The 20511-nt window shown below is 39.5% G+C and overlaps 1 protein-coding gene across 4 annotated transcripts in view; it reads left to right on the top strand.

Moving 5' to 3' along the window:
- The window catches only part of usp32 (ubiquitin specific peptidase 32), a 66806-nt gene that overhangs the window by 17418 nt on the left and 28877 nt on the right, over positions 1–20511 (top strand). For all 4 annotated transcript variants that reach the window (XM_042413700.1, XM_042413701.1, XM_042413702.1 and 1 more), the window contains exons 2-5: positions 1934–2061; positions 10169–10274; positions 11776–11894; positions 14880–15039. In XM_042413700.1, coding sequence (XP_042269634.1) covers positions 1934–2061; positions 10169–10274; positions 11776–11894; positions 14880–15039 — 513 coding nt within the window. The remainder of the gene's footprint in view (positions 1–1933; positions 2062–10168; positions 10275–11775; positions 11895–14879; positions 15040–20511) is intronic.

Below are 20511 nucleotides of genomic sequence, written 5' to 3' on the forward strand. Positions count from 1 at the left end.
CATGAAATGACACGTCTAAAAAGCCTGCAGCATAGCTCATTAAGTCAGTCCATGTTTTTTTTTTTTACAGTCTTCCTGACTACTGGGACAGCAGTCAATCACTAATGGCAGTAGTTCATTGATCATTTAAGCTATAAAATGTTTTAAAAAATGACTCGCCCATGCCCAAATTAATGCCCTAAAATACTTTTGTTTAATCAACAGTCCAAAATCCTAACTGTACACTTTTTATATTGATATGAAACATCTTAAATCAGCTCATTTGTATTTGCAACCAGCAAATCTTCAGCTTCTTTTAATTGATGAATGAACGAATGAAGGAAATAACTATTTAATTGATGATGGTGATGGTCCAGTTTAGACTACAGTGCTTTCAGTGTACAGCTGATTCTGGAAAGCTCCATCAGTGTTTGATCTGGATGTAGTGACAATAGAGCTGTATGTGTTTCATCACAGCAGCCGAGCAAGCAAGGTAATTGTTGCTATTGGAACTAGTATCACACACACACACACACACACTGACATAGCTTTTTCTTTGGAAGTGCAGTAGAGGACAATAGAGCGTGTGTCATATGAAGTGCTGTGTTCCTCATATTGCTAACGTTTACAGGTCTGTACTAACGCAGATCATCACACGGGGAGACCGTGGACTAGACTCTGTGTGTGTGTGTGTGTGTGCACACTTGCAGTTGTGTTTCCACAGATGCAGGTTAGCGTGTACTTGTGCTGTTGCCAGGAGTAGAGAAGTGCTGAAGTACTGGTTTTACTCCCATTTCCACAACTGTGCTTTCACATTGTGAACATAACTTCCACAGAATTACAATTTGATCTAGTTTTGAGGAATTAAAGAAGAAGTCCAATATTTTGGATGATTTGATTCATCCAGAATCGGATGTGTGGATAGCGTTTTTAGAGGAACTTATAAAAATGTTTCATTTCCTCCTCCTGCTAGTCACTAACTTTGTTTGCCATTTGGTCCTGGGCAGGTAGCATTACTGTAGGTTTATCAAAGATTTTTCTTTTCCCTGAGAACATCTGTCTGCTGCTGCTGGAAACAGGGTTGATGAGAGCAGAATTAGTGGGCCACACAACCAAAACAATGAACTAAAAGAGGCTAAACTGCTGTGAGAGTGGAGGGGAACTGTAAAGTGTGGTGATTGTTTCCTGTGGGTTTGTCACTATGACTCACATCTTTTCACATTACTAGCAGTGTAGTAATTAGTGTATTAGCAATAATTGGCATCATACATTGAAAATTGCGTTAGAGCTGACCTTTTACACACACACGTGTCAAACATGCTGACTGGCTGTAATAAACTTGTCATATATTATGTCTTTTGTCAGGTGGCTCTATTGTTCATTCAACAGATTCATAGAAAAAACCCCACAGTAATTAATTGAAACATTAGTTCAGGCTGAAGTTGCGCTTGCATCAGCTGATTGATATCAGCTGCTGTTAATTCACTATCAGTGACTCACTCATAATCTGATTTACAACCAGATATTATAAATTTATTTTCGAAATCTCTAATACTGACCCTAATACACCGTCAGATCGAACTCCTGATGCTGTAAAGCAGATCTGCCCCACTCATTAGTCAGAATCACAAGTTGATGCTCCTGAAATTGTTCAGCACAGAGCTTTGTTCATGGTACACCTCTAATGGACTGTAGCTCAGGGTTAGATGTTTTTGTCTGCAAGATCTGTTATGAAAATTACCCACAGTTACATTTTTCCCCACATACACCATGATTGAGCAAGCTGTGGTAGCAGGCTACTTGAGGTAGCATCCGGACAGGCTAATAAACAGTCAAGTTCCCTTTTTCTTACCAAGAAACACAGTATGAACTGTTAACAAACAGAAGCGTAAGTTGTTGAACAGTTGTTGAACACCTCTGATTTCATCCCCTCTGTCTCTCTGTGCCTCTCTAGTCACCGATGTGGAATTGAAGCGGCTGAAGGATGCCTTCAAGAGAACCAGCGGCCTCTCCTATTACATGACCCAGCAGTGCTTCTACAGGGAAGTGCTGGGAGATGGAGTTCCCCCTAAAGTTGCTGAGGTAAGCCACAGTGATGTCACACACTGAGTGCCATTCAACTTAACAGTTCGTATGAAGTGATGGTCGAACCTTTGCGAAAGAGGATATATCTGATAAAGTACAAGTACTAGCTTGAAACCCTGTAACTTTAGACAAATTGGAGAAGACGTGGGTGGTTTTGTTGAGTGTGTTATGGGACTTGGGATCAATATCAGCCTGGATTGCATTACAGCTAAGTCTTCCTAGCTGAAGGTATAGAGTCAGGGTGATAACCGGAGTTAGTCACAACACAGACTTTTTAGCCCTCTGTGTTCTCCTCCTGTAATTAAATGCCATACATCCAGAGTAGATGTCTAGCATAGGCAGGTAGATCTTTAATAACCTGGAAATAATTAAGAATACCTCTCCCTAATCCATCCAGTGCCCTAACTTATCTGCAGTCTTAGTGCAGCTCTGCATACCACTAGAGTCCTTGTAGGTACTCCCTTAATGTTACATACATTATTTCCTGTTGAAACAGAAGGATGGAGAAGGACATTAGACAGTGAGGGATCAATCTTTAAGTGTAAACCAATCGCTCTCAATTATGGAGGGAAAGGCTGAAGACATGGCAGTAGCAAGAGCTGTCAGTGCCTCTAAACTGGTCAAAAAAATGTATGTATTAAAGTTAAGTATTTGTGTCACAGAATTAAAGCAGTTTTCCTCTGTCACTTATCAAGCAGACAGGGAGGTAGAGCTGTGGTTCTGTAATCTTCTTTAAAGTAACACTCTCAGTCAGTGAAGCAATCCAAACGGACCTAATGACCTGCAGTCCAACTAACTCCAAATAGAAATCGAATCTGAGCCCGCTGAGGAGCGTCTCTCCTGCGTGGCTCCTGACATCGCTGTCAGCAGAATTGTTGATCACACTTGACAAAAGTAGCTGTGCCAAATTTGCTAGCATTGAGCACTGGAGCTGCTGATTTCATTAGTTTTATTTCCAGTACAGTTAATTTTGTCATTAGGTGATTTTGATTAGGTTTATAGCTCACTGTGCTGTTATCCTGGTGGTTCTGTGTACAGTGATGGAGGTACAGATGGGTTCTGATAGTTGGCGTTTGGTTGGCAAAATAACCAGATTCTTTTAGCTCCAACACCAATAAATGTATCGAACCTTTTATCTTTTCCTCACTCTTTTTTTTTAAAAATATATTTTAATAGCAAAAAGCAACGGAAAACATATAGGTAGCAGCTTTTCATTATTAGCTGACTGTCTATGGTCAAAATGACAGACATCAGATTTGCCTTGAGGTTTGTCTGGTCTATGGTTAATGTTCTTTCTGCAGCTGGTTTCTGTATTCAGACCGATTGCTTGTGACACATCACTGTAACACCACTGTGTGAACATCAGTGGAGACTCTTCTCTAGAGAAACGATCAGCTGATCACGTCACATCAATTTAAGAATCGCCCAGCTCAAACTTTGATTCATATCAGATCAACATTTGAATCTGATCAAGACAACAGTTGTGAGTCAGGACCTTCAATGTTTGTAATTCACCAGCTACAGTAGCTTGCAGTCTACAGCTGTTAACTGAATGTGTTACATACATATAATTAACATGTCATATATTATGCTGCTCATCTCATTTTCAGGCTTTGAACATTAATTGGGCTGCCATTAAAAACTTCTCAGCCTTCTCAGCCAACACAAGCTGATTAGATGTGTTTGAGATGCAGTCATTTTAGCCTTTAGTTACTTGCGGATGTTGTAAGGTAAACTTCAGAAGCTTTGATCATGGATTCAGTATTAAAGTATTCTGATTTGATAAGTGGATTTGGTACTGGATTTGAATTTGCCAAAATGCTTAAACTCCCCATCCTACATGCAGAAAGAAAAAGAAAAAAGTGCAAGGATTGGACTGACAAAAGGCAGTGTGATGATAGTATCATGGAAGAGGCAGCTCTAGAACCTATGATGTAGTCGATCAATCACTGTCGCCTGTTTAGCTGAATCTGACAGATCCTGACGTGTCTAATCTCATGATGATCAATTTAGTAAGGAGATGACTCATTAGGTACTTTGCTGTGTGATGTCTGTGCTCTTTTTCTGTTGCAAGTTTGTCTTATATTTCAGTGTACTCATTTCCTCTGACTTCATATAGGACAGGTTGGATTTTAGTTGAAGGTCTCTGCCATAATATGGTGCATGAAACCCTTTTTATGTAGAACTTGCCTGTGTTAGCCCATCAAAACAGCAGCAGAAAAAATGAGTTCAGCACAGCAGTTCTTCAGGATACATTGATAAGTCATACCTATGCTTCAGATGCGTGGATAGGGCCAGTGTTAGTCATCCTGTCCGCCCCCGATCTGCTGCCAGACTCCTTTAAACACAGTGCTTAGGAGTCCTCATTAAACACTATACAGCATGTGTCTTCTCTCTCCTTCCTCTCATCATCCCTCCCCTTTCTCCTGTCCTTTTGTCACCATGGCAGCCGTTACTGCGGCGACAGCTGTCCAGATGTAAGCTTACTGCTGGTCTCTTCAAACAGAAGCGTGGCCGCTGCACATTCTGACAGTTCAAAGAAAGCCCAAGCCTAATCGCTCAGTCAACAAACAGATGTGTTCTTTTTAACGTGCTGAAATCTCAGCAACACAAGATACATTAGACTTGAATTAACACGTTCTTTTTATACAGATGCAGTGCTCATCAGCGGCCATGCAGGGAGGATGCATAACGCTTTCATGTATTAGATAAAAATAGAATCAGTGTTTCAAACAGGAGACAGCTCAGATTTAGCTGTGATGCCATTAGCAATGTTTCAAATGATCCTAAACAGTTGGGATTTACAGATTTCTCTTTATAGACTACAAAGGGCCACGCACGGCATTGTGCCTTCTTCAAAGGATGAGTTTTGAGTCAGTGGAGTCCACTGCCTCTTCCTGTTTTCACTTAGATATAGTTTCCATAATGGGAAAATATATGCATGAATAAATACACTTAAAAATCAGGGGAATAACATGATGAAGAATATCTCATCACCTGAACAACATGCTGCTCTAATTCAGCTGTTCTCATTATCCACACTTGCAACACACATTGTTATTTTTCTGTTTTGTCACATCACATTATATCACATAATAGTAAACACTAACAGAATGTAGGCCTCAGTGACACATCGTCCCATTCAAAGGGAAGAATGTTGTGTAGGAGGGATTGTGTAGTTCCTGTGTGGCTTATAGCAGTCCCTGCCTGAACCGATGCACCAGCAAAAGTGGCCTCTTTGTACAGTCCAAGAACATCATATTTTGTTGAAGACCAATGAGCAGTGTGTGAATATTCGACGATTCTTAACATTCATTGTGTTATGAGTGAGTTTAAGTCAAAATAAGGTGTCTAGAAGTAGATTCTGCCTGAAAATGCTACAAAATGATGTAATATGGTGAAGAGGAAATACATTTGCCAACAGGAACAGTGTCCACAAGTAGATCCTCATCAACATTTTGATGAGGATTAAAAAAATCCCTTTTTTTAAAAAACTCTTCATTGTGAGTCTGTTATTATAGAGTAATGCAAAATCAGTGGAGAACTAATATTATAAACTACTGACTCTGAACAGAGCTTTGAGCCCAGTCAGTGCCTTTGACAGCCTCAGCCTCTCCTAACTCCAGTTTATTGAAGGGTCATTGTGTTACAAGTAGGTCTATTAGCCACATTATGTTGGTGCCATTGAGAAATCCTATTCAGCATCATGTCATAGCCGAAGCCTTGGATGCAACCCCCAACAAGAGGGTCCGTACAGCACACAGGCTCACTGAATGGAAATGATGAAAATGACGTGGATCATATGCTGTGGCCTTCACAGTCACCACATCTCAACCTAACTGAAAATCTATGGGGGATTTCAGAGTGATGTGTTAGACAGCGCTCTCTCCCACCATCATCAAAACAGCAAATGATGGAATATCTTTTGGAAGAATGCTGTTCATCACTCCAGTAAGAGTTCAAAATGCTCAGAGATCTATGACAAGGAGCAGTGAAGCTGTTCTGGAGGCTTATAACCAAACATCACCTTACAAAGACACTTTGTGTTGCTTTATCCTTTCATATGTCAGCTTTTTGGATATACCAGAGTTCAGTTTCATAATACAGATTCAGACAAACTATGCTTGCTCCATCAAAGCAAACACTTCATAACAAGGACAGACAGAGTAGCAGATGTGTGATTTAATGTTTAGTTTTCAGAATAGAAAAGCAGAACTATCCAGCTTGTTAACCCGACATCTCTGACAGAGTGAAGCCATCTGGAGCAACTGTGTTACATGTTTTTAGGTATCTTGGCCTTTTTGCAGTTTGAAGGCAGTGTATGAAGTTTCTGAACATGGTTCAAGGAAATATAGATAAAAATAATGCATTAAAATAACTGCGTAATTTTTATCTCTTTTTAGTTACACTCTATTGGCTATGACTGTAAATGTCCCCAAAGTGGGGACATGGTTTCATTTACTGACTGAGGGGTTTACCCAGAATTTCTGCTGAATACTACTATCAATTTTTTAAGAAATTTACTACTAGCATCATTTGTATATAAGCTAAAATAATAATACAGGTTAAACATTTTGGAATTGGAGCGATGTTGCTGCAGTAGAGTATGATAGAGGAACGCTGTTGTTGCTTCGCTGAGACAGAAGCCTGATCCAACTGAGATTGTCAATCAAAACAACACTTTTCAGTTAGTTTGTGACTTTGACATAATGACAGATGTTGACAGATGTGCTGCCATCTCACCAGGAAAGTAAACATCCTGTCAGGCAGACTGACATGGAGTAAGGTTTTGGACAACTACATGAGAGGAAATCTATTTATGAATAAAATTTCATTTCTCATACAACTATCCTACACTGCGTGAGTGTGGTTTGGGAAAATCAAGCACCTAAGGATCATGCAGATGTATCCACATTTTACCGGACTGGAATGTTAAGTTGCACTATTGCAGTTTAGCATTGTCAATATTTGTCAATTAGTCGATTGACTATAAATTAAGCCGCAACTATTTTGATAATTGATTCATTGTTTAAGTCATTTTTTAAGCAAATATACCCTAACTTCTCTGTTTCCATTAGACCCTCACTGCCCGGTAAATGTCCATGTCTGTCAAACTCTACCATTCCGGTTTGTAATGTAGGCTTTCTGTTATAAATTTCTAAATAATATAAGTTATAAATAGTCTGATGACATCACAATAATATCAGGGGTATTTTCTCAGGCTTGAGAACTGTTTTCACAGACTGAGTACTTTCCATGATGAGTAAACTGAACTTTACCTTCGAGATTGGTGGAATTCCCCTGTAATCTCTGCTATTTTACTCTCTGTTACCTGTTTTTGCATACACTGTATAGTTGTGTAATGTACAGTTTTTAAATCAAAGAATAGAAATGACAGTGTTTGCATGAATTTAGTAAATGTGCAGCAGATCATAGTGTTGAGCAGATAAGACATTTCTGAATGAATCAAGCCACTGCAGTTTTACTACTAGCCGTTTAGCACTAAAGATTAAAAAATTAATTATTGAACTTGTCCTTTTCAGGAATCGTGAGGCGTTGTCATTCATGCAGTATTTCATACATGTTGTTACATTTTATGAACAATATCAGTGGGGCAATCAGTATTTGTGTTGAGGATGAGTGGTAAGCAAGAGCAGTTGTAGTTGAGCAACTAGTTTTAGTAACTGAATACAGAAGATAATAACAAGAATGCAGCAATGGGGGAAGTTAAGCAGATTTAGAAGTTTGCAAAGTATGACACATTTTGACTTCCTTTTTTTTTCAAACCGCAAGTGAAGCTCCTCTGCTGTGAGTGACCTAATGGACATGGACACACTTCATTAGCTCACTGACTGCACAGTCATCTCACTACGCCTCACATATATACAGTACAAGACAACTTTACAGCTTTGTTATTCATGCTGCAAGTGCAACAGCGCCCACTAGCATTGACTGCTAACTCACTGAAAAGAGCTGGGCTGGTTTGGATTTTTTAATGTCGATATAAATATTTTTGTACTGATGATGAATATATTTTTGTCTTTGCGTTTTTGTAGTGCTTGATTTAACTCTGACATTTATATGTGACCAGGAAGCAGCCTCAACTATCATTCGAACTGGCCAGTGTCTATTTTTTTAAATTATTTTTTCCTCCTTCTCTTTTAAATGTTGCATTGAGGAATAATGAAATAACTTCACGAAAAATGTGAGACAGAGACACTGCTCAACAATCTGGCGATCATTTTGTTTAAGGGATACAGACCACTTTATGTTGTACACTCCTTAACAAACAGGGCTGGTTCCAGATGGGTCACAATACACATGTTGTCAGGTCTTGTCACCACCTTGCTGTCAGAACAGTAACTTTTCTAGAATGTGCGATTTTTCCTCTTTTTTCCTCTTGTGCTTTTCAGTGTTGTGATGCCTTGACAATTGTGTCACTCTAACTAGTACAATGGAAAGCGCTTATAGTGATCACATCTGTCCGGGTCAAATTGATCACTATAAGTGGTTGATTACTATAACTGTTTTTTTTCTTTTTCTTTATTTATTATGTAGATTACCATCTAATTGACATTTGTATATTTATTACATGAATATAAAGTAATGAAACGGGCAGCTTCACTATTTACTGAATTTTATTGACTGTTTCAAAATACAGAACAGCTGTTTAAATGCTTGTTTCGCTGCTGCATCTTGTTGGCTCGTTTTTGGCAGTTTGTCATGAGCTTCAAGGAGAATATGTTTTCCACTTGGAGACTTTCTGTCTCTCATCATGATTTCAACATGCATGTGGCTTCCCGTCTCATTTTAAAAAAGATGAGAGAGAGAGAGCAGTGGTTGAGTGAGCTAGAGAGTGGATGAGGAGAGCGAGCAGTGGTAGCGAGAAAGCCGGTGAATGAGAGGAATAAAACATTATTTTCTGATTGTTTCATGGTGGTTACAAATAAACATGCCCACACCCACACCTCCACACAACCCTGCAGAGGTGCGCTGCAACACTTGATAATGGTGCCGCAGCTGCTAAATACACACACGTGTATCATGGGAGTAAGGTTAAAAAAAAATAGAATTGTTGTTTTTAAATTTTTTCTACATGTTTTAATTTATGAAAAGACCCCAAATGAACACTGTAAGCGGACTATTGATTACTATAAGCGAACAGCATTTGTATAAGAATGATTCTGTCTCAAGGTTTTTGATCCATATAAGCGGTTGATCACTGTAACCATGATCACTATAAGCAGTTTCCATTGTACAAGAAATCTGAGTGAGCCCACTGCCTGAGTATTGCTGAGTTTCTAATTGATCTAATAAGCACCAAATGACAATACATTTCATTTGCTGTTATTTTTGGTCACCCACTCTTTTGTGCTCTTTTTCTAGCTCTCATTCTCTTTCTCTCTCCTTCTCTTACTCCTTTTCAAACAAAATTTCCATCTTTAGTCTCAACTAGGTTCCAGATAGGAAATACATCTACAATGTGTGTGTGTGTGTGTGTGTGTGTGTGTGTGTGTGTGTGTGTGTGTGTGTGTGTGTGTGTGTGTGTGTGTGTGTGTGTGTGTGTGTGTGTGTGTGTGTGTGTGTGTGTGTGTTGGGCAGAGAGGAGAAATGAAGACGGAAAAACATCACACTTAAAGCAAAACATAATTTTGAATGTGTACTCACAAATAACATAATCTTGTAGTGTGCTACTCTGTGTCATAACTCATGTGCCAGTGTGCCCGCTGTTCCACTGTCAAGGTGTAAATTATGTTTGGGAAATGGGACATAGTCAGCACATGACTTCATAATGCACTTCACATACATTCACTTAAACTTCTGCACAAAGGTTGTCTGTATTGTGTGGCTGCTTTATTGGATTGTAGTAGATGTTACAGGTGTTATTGATATTGTATACACCCAGTTTATTGTCTGGGAAATACAATTACATTGATGGGGGAACAACAAAGTGCAGAAAACAGTAAACAATAAAATCCCTTCACACAGTGGCAGTTTCCCTGTTGTCAGTTCCATAGTAAATGAATGGACTTCTGCTAATTTGTTGATCATGTTGCAAACTTTTTTTTTTTTTTAAATGGTCTTGTGTCTGCTCTGTGTTTAGGTGATCTACACCTCATTTGGAGGCTCATCCAAAGGGCTGCACTTCAACAATCTGATCGTGGGTCTGGTGCTTCTGACCCGAGGACGCGATGAAGAGAAGGCCAAGTGTAAGTTGTTCCTGAGGAGTTAACAGGAAATTCATGCTGTTCTGGTGCTGTTATGTTATTCTCTTAACTGCTTTTGTACAAATGGCTCCACCCAATAACAATCTTGGAAATGTTTTAAAAAGGAATCTGCCTTGGATCATCCACTGTCAGAAAAACAAATTCAGCCCTAAACTGCAAAAATCATACACTGGTTTGTATACAGTAAAGATTTTATCTAAAGATCAAAGCATTTGGTTTATACTGATACAGTCATGACACAGATTCAAAACCACACATATGCTATGCAAAAATCCCAACTGATCTTTATACAAGTACCGCTCTGTTTACCCTGACGTCATTTGAGAAGCATGATGTTTACACGAGTTGACTAGAGTAGTGTCCTGTAAGAGTCATTTCATGCTCCTTTTCTAACTGGTCACTGGTTCTCAACCTTTTTGGCTTTTGACTCTTTATAGCCGAGCACACACACACACACACAACTAAAACTACATTGTTTCCTCAACAAAGGAGCAGAAAACAAGCTCCAGAGCAATAGTAGAACATAGCTTACCCCTTTTGTTTTTCCTGTTGATAGTCCAGAGGTCGTAATAAGCAAACATTTCATAACAAAACCACAGCGCGTTGCTCCCCGGCCACAGCGCATTGCTCCCCATAGGGTTGGGCCGTCGGGCGATGCCATCGTCCGTCGCCAATGGCTGTCGGTCATCAACCACCGAGCTTCTACTATCATGACATCGTGATTTAAATGCTGACTGGGAGTGAGAGATGCTTTGCTGAAACACAGTGCAAAACATAATGTTGGAGATCTTTTATGTGATTATGAGAGGTGTAAGCGAGGAAAAAGACATCACCTGCAAGTGCAAGCACCATGATGTCGACTGCAGCTCATTTTAGGGCCACAGATCACGTTTTATCGTGATACATTTTTCAGCTATATCACCCAGCTCTAGCAGAAATGTCTTTTTCTCTTTTATTTTTCCAATCTCAGTAATCATCCTGAGACACTTCAGATTTATATTGTGACCTTTTGGGGGGTCCTGACCCTCAGGTTTGTAACCACAGCCTTAATTCTTGTTAGGTCATTAAATTGTCTGTGATTGCACTGCCTTATCTATCCACTGTACTGTATGTTTAGGGCCTTTGTTATTGTCAGTATTAAAAGAGTTTATGTGTACTCACACACAATTTGCAGTTATTGAAAGTGTTTTCTTTCTTTCGTGCTGTTCTCTTTTAGCCTTTTCATTTCTTTTTCTCTCTCTGTCTCTCTCTCTCTCTATCTCTCCCTCCCTCAGTCTCTTCCTCTTTCTTATTCTGAGTTGTGGTTGATGTGTTGCAGGGAGTCTAATCTATCAAGACTTTATTGACATTGTTGCTTCTGTCGTCCTCACTGCTGGCCCTTCCTAGTGGCCTGCCTTCCTGTGATAAAGCTGAACTCACTTCTGAAACTGTGTATGTATGTATGTGTGTGCGTGTGTGTGTGTGTGTGTGTTCGCGCCCACAGACCTCTTCAGCCTGTTTGCCAGCGATCTGGGCGGATATGCTGCTAGGGAAGATATAGAAGCAGTTCTGCAGGTCCTGGATGGAGAAGTCCCGGCCTCCCTCAGGAAGTGCTTCAGCGAGGTCAGCAAACACCAAAGCCTGTTTGTCACCACATCTGAACATTTACTACCATAATAGTCAGATTTACTCATTTTGGACTTGGTAATAACAATATCACCCACATTCCCTCCTCAGCTCTTATCATCAGGGTTTGTTTTCACATCATTACCAAGGTGTTTGTCACATGCTCATAAAACAACTATTGTTAGAAGTTGCCCACGTGGAGCCAACTTCACAGTGATGATACAAAGTTTGGCAATAAAGCAAGTTATTGTGCTGGTGATTAGAATACAAAAGCGCTTTTCAGCTTTTCCAGTCTCAGCCCACTGCAAGCAAGACCAATAAACACAGTAAAGTAAAAATCCACCCCGGGGTATTCCCACAATGTTAGATAACATGAATTTATGGTGGTCAATGCATTCTGGTATTTTTAGGGCTGTCAAAGTTAAGGCGATAATAACGTGTTCGTCTTAACGCCACAAATTTTAAAGCATGTTCTGTTATGGGGATTTAGATTCTAAATCTATCGTCTGATCCACACTCCAGAGCAGAAGGTAGCAGTAATGCACCAATAAGCTGGATGCCAACCGCCATAAAACAAAAAGAAGAAGAAGATTCTGTTGACCCCTTGCCTCATCTGCAGTTCTCTAGCATTAAGTTGGATGGCAACTAGCAAGGAACAATGGATAAAGAAGAAGTTTTTTTGAATGGTACGCTCAGCTTCAAAGTCCCGTCAGATGGGTCTGTAGACAAGACCAAAGTTATTTGTAGTTACTGTCGATGTGAAATGAGTCACCACCGGAGTACATCTAGTCTTAAAGCTGAGCTGGTTTTTCATGTTCCATTTATCTGTTCAGTTTGGAGTCATGTAGTGTTGAATTTATCATAATTCATCATCTTTAGCATCATTGCTGAATCAAAGAGATACCCACAGTACCTTGTGAGTGCTCTTTGACAAGATGTTTCTGGAGGCAATAGATGTAAGCTAGTAATTACAGGCTCTCTCGGGACCAGTGATTTTAACACACATCAGTGTCCAATAGAAGGGAAAGATTTGCAATCACCAGAGAAGATTAACATTTAATGAGTTTCTATTCAAGCCTTCTGCATGTTTATCCACTCTCAGTTTAGTTTCAGTCATGTATTTTTGTGATTATTGATCCACTGTGGTTCATGGCTTTGACATGTTGAATTAGCGCTGAGCGATATGGTAAAAAATATGATCACAATATTTTTTCCATATTGATATTCACCACTATATATATATAATTTGATAATGCTGCCATTTGAAGAGTATCCTGATAATCACTGAAGCCTGAACAAACCAGTGTTCATTAGATAAACTTTAGAATATAGTTTATTAACATAATAAATAGAAAAACATTATGTAAACATTTAACTGTGCAAACATGGTTTGGTTTAGAATATATTTTGTGATAAAAGAATATATTGAATAACATCTAAATGTAAACATTTAACTTTGCAAACATGCTTTATCTGCTATAACAAAACAATACAAGTTAGCTTGCCTTTTAACTTATTAAAATAATGTAAATAAACCTAAAAGCTGTGATTACTATCACATCAAATTCCTTTGGCAGGGCAGCAAACATCTCAAATGTTTGTAGAGGTTCAACCAAGAGAAACAAAGTAAAGTGGATCACAAAGGCCCTGGCACATTCATACACTCACCTGTAAGATAAAATACATTTAAAAGATATGAATTATGTTCTGGTCTTTATATCTCTCAAATGTTTTAGAGGTTGAACTCTGAATAAAAAGTACGAAATTGTAATCCAGTCATCATGCTACATCTTTATATATATATGTACTGTGTATAATTTGCTATAACCTCTTCGTTAATCTGACTACGTTATTGTCTGTGTAGTTAGTTCACATATCATTAGATTTGCTAGTTTTCTTTATGAAACGACACTAGTGTTAGTGAGTGACTAGCCTTTTGTTGCTATGCTGTTTACTTCGAGCTTAGTCTAGCTTAGCAGTTAGCTTTGTGCAGTCAGAGCAGCCTCGTTAAAGTGATGGCATGTGATGACTGCTCCACAGTTGTAGACAAGATGTCTCTACCAGAGAAACGAGTCCGTGAGTAACGTCACTTTAGACGAGAGGGGCATTCCAGATAGTTGAAACCCTGCTAACGATAGCATAGCCTCATTGTTTGTAGTAGGAAATAGGTGTGCACTTTGACATGCAGGCCAAAAACTGCAGACTGACTGGCTGTTTTCATGTTTATTTCTGCTGTGTGATAAGCTGTTAGATCCATATCTAGTTCAAAGGTTATCATCGTTGGACATAAATTTTATTGCAATCCCATACTGAGATTGTTTTATCGCCCTGCCATATGTGGAATGGCATTTGATTGACAGCCTTTCTATCAACTGTATCCAGCTTTCACCTTGAGATGTAGCACAGTATACTCTTCGTCCTGAGGTAAATTCTTAAGTCCCTGCCCCAACACTTGTCATTCATTTTGATGAGCAGTCGATTTTGAAATGGCATAAAATCTGAGGTAGAAGAAAATCAGACTGGTGTTAAAGGAGCAGAGGGCACATGTCAGTGTTTCTTAAAGGGTGTAAACTGCTGCATGTTTAGATTTGTTATACTTGGTTATTTTTTTATTATACTTCCTTATAGGTGTTGGTGGTTGATGATTTCTACTCATTAGCTTCAGTCTGATGGCCAAAATATCCCATCTATGGCAACAACCGGTGGTTTAAACCAGCATATCTTTACGTTTACGAGAAGCTTGAAGCATTTTTATATATTGACTTTCACGAAAATCAATTAATTTCCTGTCAGTCGACTAATCCATTAATTGACGAAACATTTCAGCAGTAGTCCTATCATCAATAAAAAGCCTGCTCTAGCCCAGTGAGGATGTAGACAAGAACACAATGGGTTAGAGTTTTAGTGTCATGATGACAGATACAGATGAACTTTTGCACTGACCAACAAACTAATGTTGTCATGGTTGATGTGTTGCGGCAGGTTGACAAGGTGAACTATGAGCGCTTCAGGAACTGGCTCCTGCAGAACAAGGAGGCCTTCACTTTGTCCAGATGGCTGCTGTCTGGAGGAGTGTGCGTCACGCTGACCGATGACAGCGACACACCCACCTTTTACCAGACCCTGGCTGGCGTCACACACTGTAAGTTCCATTAACACACTAAATGTATGTATTTACATGTTTAGTACACCATGTCCAATGCAAATGTGTTTACTTGGCCTCACTTAGTTACATTAATGACCCGCCAGTCACAAATAAACACCTAATTATTCACAATGATACAATTCCACAGCACTAATTAAAATTTTGAGCCAATCCAATTCATTTTTGTTTTTCTGTTCGCTTTGTTTATAACATTTTGGTGCCAGAACTTAAAAAGTCATAGATTTGGCTTTCAGGGACCTGCACATACCCTGTAGTTCAAGTGTGTTCTTCATGCTGCCGCGTCTTTGTGATGTGAAGAAGATGGTTCCCCTGCCGCATTTCCCTCCCCCGTCTGCATCTCTTGTAGAGTGCAGATGTCTCAGGAAATGCCACAAATGGCTCACAACAGTTGTTAAAGCTCGGATGTAGTCATTGCATTTTTTATACACCCACTTTTTTTTTTTCTCCCCATCAGTGGCAGTGAGTGCCCTGGGAAATGACTGACAAGCTCGACTTATCAACCTGATTCATTCACTCTCCTTCTTTCACTCAATTTTCCTTTTTCATTACTCCATCTCTCCTTCACTCAGCCAGGTTTCTTTCCTCCTACTGCTGCCTTCTATATCCATTTCCTTTCTGTCCCACTTAGCCCTGCGCCATGCAGACTGCACTAGTTAATGCGCCCGTAGATGCTTGATAGCTGTGATATACATATTTATCACAAGTACTGACAGTTTCAGCTGCCGAGGTTGACTTTAAGCTATTGAAATAACTGAGTGGGTTGTGTTATTCTTGCTTAACCTTAACAATACATGAGATGAACCACAGAGTGTTTAAATTTCACACACTTTGCCTGTATCTATTAACATTCTTGTTAGTGGAAATACTGAATATGATGTCAGTATACAATAAGTTAGCTGGCAGAGCAGTCTCTTTCAACTATTGGAACTAAACTATTGAAGATCATGAGGTAAATATGGCACCTGTGGACCCAAGGTGCAGCTGTTGGACTATGCTGCATGACCTGTTTAAAGCTGTTCAGAAGTAATTTACCTCATACTGTTGCATTGTGTGTTGGTACGGAGAAAATGCCACATTACTTCAGTTTTTGATAATAAAATATAAGTATACCAGCATTTATGAAAAATAAGCAATTTTTTACAATAATTTCCAGTTTCATCAGTGGCAAACTAACATCATATTGTCTGAAAAGGATAATTCCATTTTCTTATAACTTGTGTTTTGTTTTGTCCATCATTCCTATAGCTAATAATAAACAGACAATCAGACATGTTGCAAACGAACCCCAAGGTTAGCCAAAATTATCTGAAGGAGAAAACGTAACATAAGTATCATGACATGTAAAATAAAAAAAGACATACAGTGATATGGTTCTTTAAAGTTACAGCGCAAGTAAATTTAGCCAGGCTTTATTTTGCCAATTAAGGACAGAGGGTAGGGAAGAACCTGTCTTGTCCAAAGAACCTAGGCGCTCACTTTAATCTGCCTGCTCTGAGTTTATCCTCTTAACTTTGTGTATCTGTACGTTTGTGTGTGTTGGAGAGAGAGAGTGACATGACTCTTTCCAGAACAAGAACGTAAAGCTTGACTCATGGCGGAGCTTAACACATTGAATCCGTTGCTAACTTGCTAGCCGCTGACACTGTCACAATATTATGAGAGAAGAAATCCTTGGGAATAACAGCCTTCGGGACAGGGTGACGTAGTTTCTGTGAACGGTTATTGCAGGGAGTTTACTATGGTACATGCCGGCTGTGGCAGCACCTCTCTAAGGATGCTCTCTGGATAATGGTATGGTATCTCTGCTGCCACTCGGACAGAGTCGCACCTCTAGGTGGGTATCATGCCAGACAAGGTACCGTCCGTTGAGACAGATGCAGTTAATTGACAGTATTTTCTGTTGTTTATACTTACTTCTGGAACACCAATTGTTGTTTGAGGTATTGTTTAGTTTCTGTCATTTTGTTGCACCTTTTTTAATTGGTATTTATAGAAGAAGCCACTCTTATCTGATTAGTTTCATGAAATAAATAGAACTTTACAATAGTTTTCATGTTTAGACATGCACCTCAAAACCTTTTTGGTATTGGCAAAATGTGATCGTAGAATAATGTAAAGTATTGAAAGCATGCATTGAATGGTCTCGTCAGAATTTTAGCATATAGTATTTGTACGACAGCATTTAACATTTGGGAACTTACCATTTCTTATTGGCACTGGGACTGTATTAATGTTACCTAGCCCTACGCCTGAAGCATATTGTGATTTCCTGCAGCTGAAGAATCCAACAGACTCTGATGTTCTGCTTGTCTTCTGTATCTCAAGTCTTTAGGCTAATTTACCACTAATGCATATTGACATAAATAACATCCTTGAGCATTTGTCAGAGTAGATTGCCAAACTCAAAGTAAATTCTGCCATCATTACAAAGATGTAAAATCCAACATAGAACAACACTGATGTAACCTCAAGCACCACACTTATGTTTATAGAAGCCAGGAGCAACCCTGAGATGGACAGGAGATGTACAGGAGGCAATCTATAGGCAGGGTAATGAGTTTTATAGATTATCAGTCAGACGGTAGTACAGCTGTCATGAGGAATGTTCAGCATGACGAACACAAGTATTTATTTTCCTTCTCGTCTAGCAGGGCTAATCATTCAAAAAGATGCAGCTATTGTTCCCTCCCATCCACTGATACATCTGCTTCTTAGCTTGACCTTTGTTGCTGTGTGGGTGAGCATGTGCTTGTTTTATGATTATTATTAAGGAAGTGTTCTTCCCTAGTTTTTGTTGAGTTAGCAATGTCCAACTAAGCTTTGAGATGGAAAGATACTCATGAGTCTCTAGTGCTAGCTCCCTGCCTTAGTCCATAATCCTCAATAATTTATCAGTCTTGTATTATTTCCTCCATGCCATCTCCATATAGTCCCCTTCAGGTTCTAAATCATTGATTTTGTACTCAGCACTCCCTTTTAGTCTGTTTAACTTCAAATGTCTGAGCCAGGAAGCAGAGTTGAACAGTGGCAGTAAAAAGGTAATTGAGTGCTTCCCAGTCTGGCCAAGGTCAACTGTCCTGCTGTTCACCTCTGGACTACAGGGAGTCTGAACCTGGATGAGGGAGGAACACCCCTCTCAGACAATCCATTCTGCTCTGTGCTGCTTCACCAGCAGCCAGCCACAACCAGTATCATCCCCGCTGACTGGAAACTGTGACCAATAGCTGCTAAAAACAGGGCTTTCAGGAAGGTTGCTTTAATGGCCGCACTGGGAAGCCATTGTATATTTCTGCCAGGAATGGACTGTCTCTTGATTTGTGTCTGTGTTTTGACACCTGTCATATGCATTGGCTCCATCAGAGGCTAGCTGGCTAGCGGCTGAATCCTATTACCTTAAGCTGTGGATTAGCATGTTGAAAGGGGGAGGCTGGCTCATTGACCCCAGCAGCTTTCATGTGCTATATTGGTCTGATTCGTATCACTCTGTTACAAGTTGAGTCAAATAGTATTCCACCCAGTGGCTGTTACATAACACTACCTTGAGTTTGCTGTGGTATCATGACTATGTTCCTCACTAGGTTACAACATGTAAGTGTCCTAATTAAACTATTTATATCAACAGCACTGTAAACAGATGACTTAATTTGTTGAGTGCACCATTTAACTTGTGGTATTTTCACTAAGGCTGCAAATTAGCGACTAATTTGGGCTTACTTTTCACTTTTAGTCTAACCTTGAATTTACTTTTGATATGAGGAAGCACCACTAGGAATAATGATGTTTGCTTTCATTCCACTGCACTGTTCTCCACATCTAAAACTTTTGTCTTGCACATTTATATAAAAACAGTTAGGAGCCCAGGTTTCATTTACGTGATGTGTCAATTTGCGCTTAAATAAATGTAAATACATTGATATTTTGAATACACTTTGGTGTCACAGTACATGAGACTGAAGTGTTTGACTATGGTGGCTGAGAGGAGAATGCTGACCAAGCTGTTGGTAATCATGAACAACACCTTCCACCCCCTTCACCACACTCTGATCAGGCAGAGGAGGCAGGCTGATTCCTATAAGATGCTCTGCTGAGAGCCACAGGCGGTCCTTTCTTCCAGCAGCTGGTATATAATGAATGTGTCAATAGCCGTTTTCTCATATGAACTCTGGACAGTGACCGGAGAATCAGTTCCAGACATTGTCCAGAGTTGCCCTTTCACACATGTAACACACAACAGGAAATTGACAGTGTCAGACCCATTCTCATCTACTGGAAATAAAATACGCAAAAAAATATGCAGTCATGTAGCCAGTTCACAATTTGGTCATAAACAACCAAGTCTCTTGCCGTTCCTTGAATGTGTCTTACACTTTCAGGTTTGATTCTTAGCTACAGAAGTTCCCGAATCTCATTTTTGTTGGCGTCTTTGCATAAATTACCCTTCTTCTTTACCCTTGGCTGTTTGTATTCTTCCGGTTTCGTGCCAGTCGCATGATAGAAACGTCATCAACATGCTGGCTATGAATTCTTCGGAAAATGACCTGCTGTGTTCACACATGGGCTCAATCGGTCGTTACACAGACTTTGCACTAGGCAGCTGGCAGGGTAGAGTCCGTTTAATGCTGGTCTGACTGATTCGGATATTTGCATTCTCACATACAGTTCCTCCGAGTAATGTCCAGATAACTTCAGGGTTGTAGTATATGCATGAAACAGGCTAATGTTGCTTTTCTCTGTACTTCCACACTGCCATAACATCTCTCAGGGGTGTGATTTTTCTGAATTTATCTGGAATTCTGGATTTTCCGACCTGAAAATGTGACCCGTGTGAATCATGCAGATCTGTAAAAAAAAAAAAAAAAAAAAATCCATGCACCATAATTGAACATTTTGGTCGGACAAAATAAATAAGCAAATAGCTAAGCGCAGAGTCTTTGCAGGGTGACGCACTTGACTGTTGCTTTAATAACTAAGAAATAATCACATCTGTCTCTTAGATAAATTAGAAATAAAAAATAAACTAAATAAAGAGGCAGTGATGCTGATTTCTGATCTGTTTGGTTCATAACTAGTATGAAGAGCAGAGAATGTCAGACATTAGATCACAGTTTAAACCTAAACTTAAGCTGCGTTTGACCACAGGAACATCCCCAGGAACTAAGAACCATTTGAGGAACAAGTTGCATTTACTCAACCTACATTTCAACCGGAGGGAACAGGTCTAAATTAGGTTCCAGGTAGATTGTTATACCCCCATAAAGTCCCTGCGAGGGGGATAGTACTTTCCAAAAGTACAGGAACTCTAGGGGCAGGGCCTCCTCAACTTGTGTACAGCTTCATGTATAAAACAAGGAAGTACTCTTGTATCGATTGAGGACCAGTTTAGGACAAGGGGAGGACATTTCTCTTTGTTTGTTAACATTAAAAGTAAAATACCGAGAGAAATAAAGG

The sequence above is a fragment of the Thunnus maccoyii genome, chromosome 6 (genome assembly GCF_910596095.1).
Source record: "Thunnus maccoyii chromosome 6, fThuMac1.1, whole genome shotgun sequence".
Classification (NCBI taxonomy): Eukaryota; Metazoa; Chordata; class Actinopteri; order Scombriformes; family Scombridae; genus Thunnus; species Thunnus maccoyii.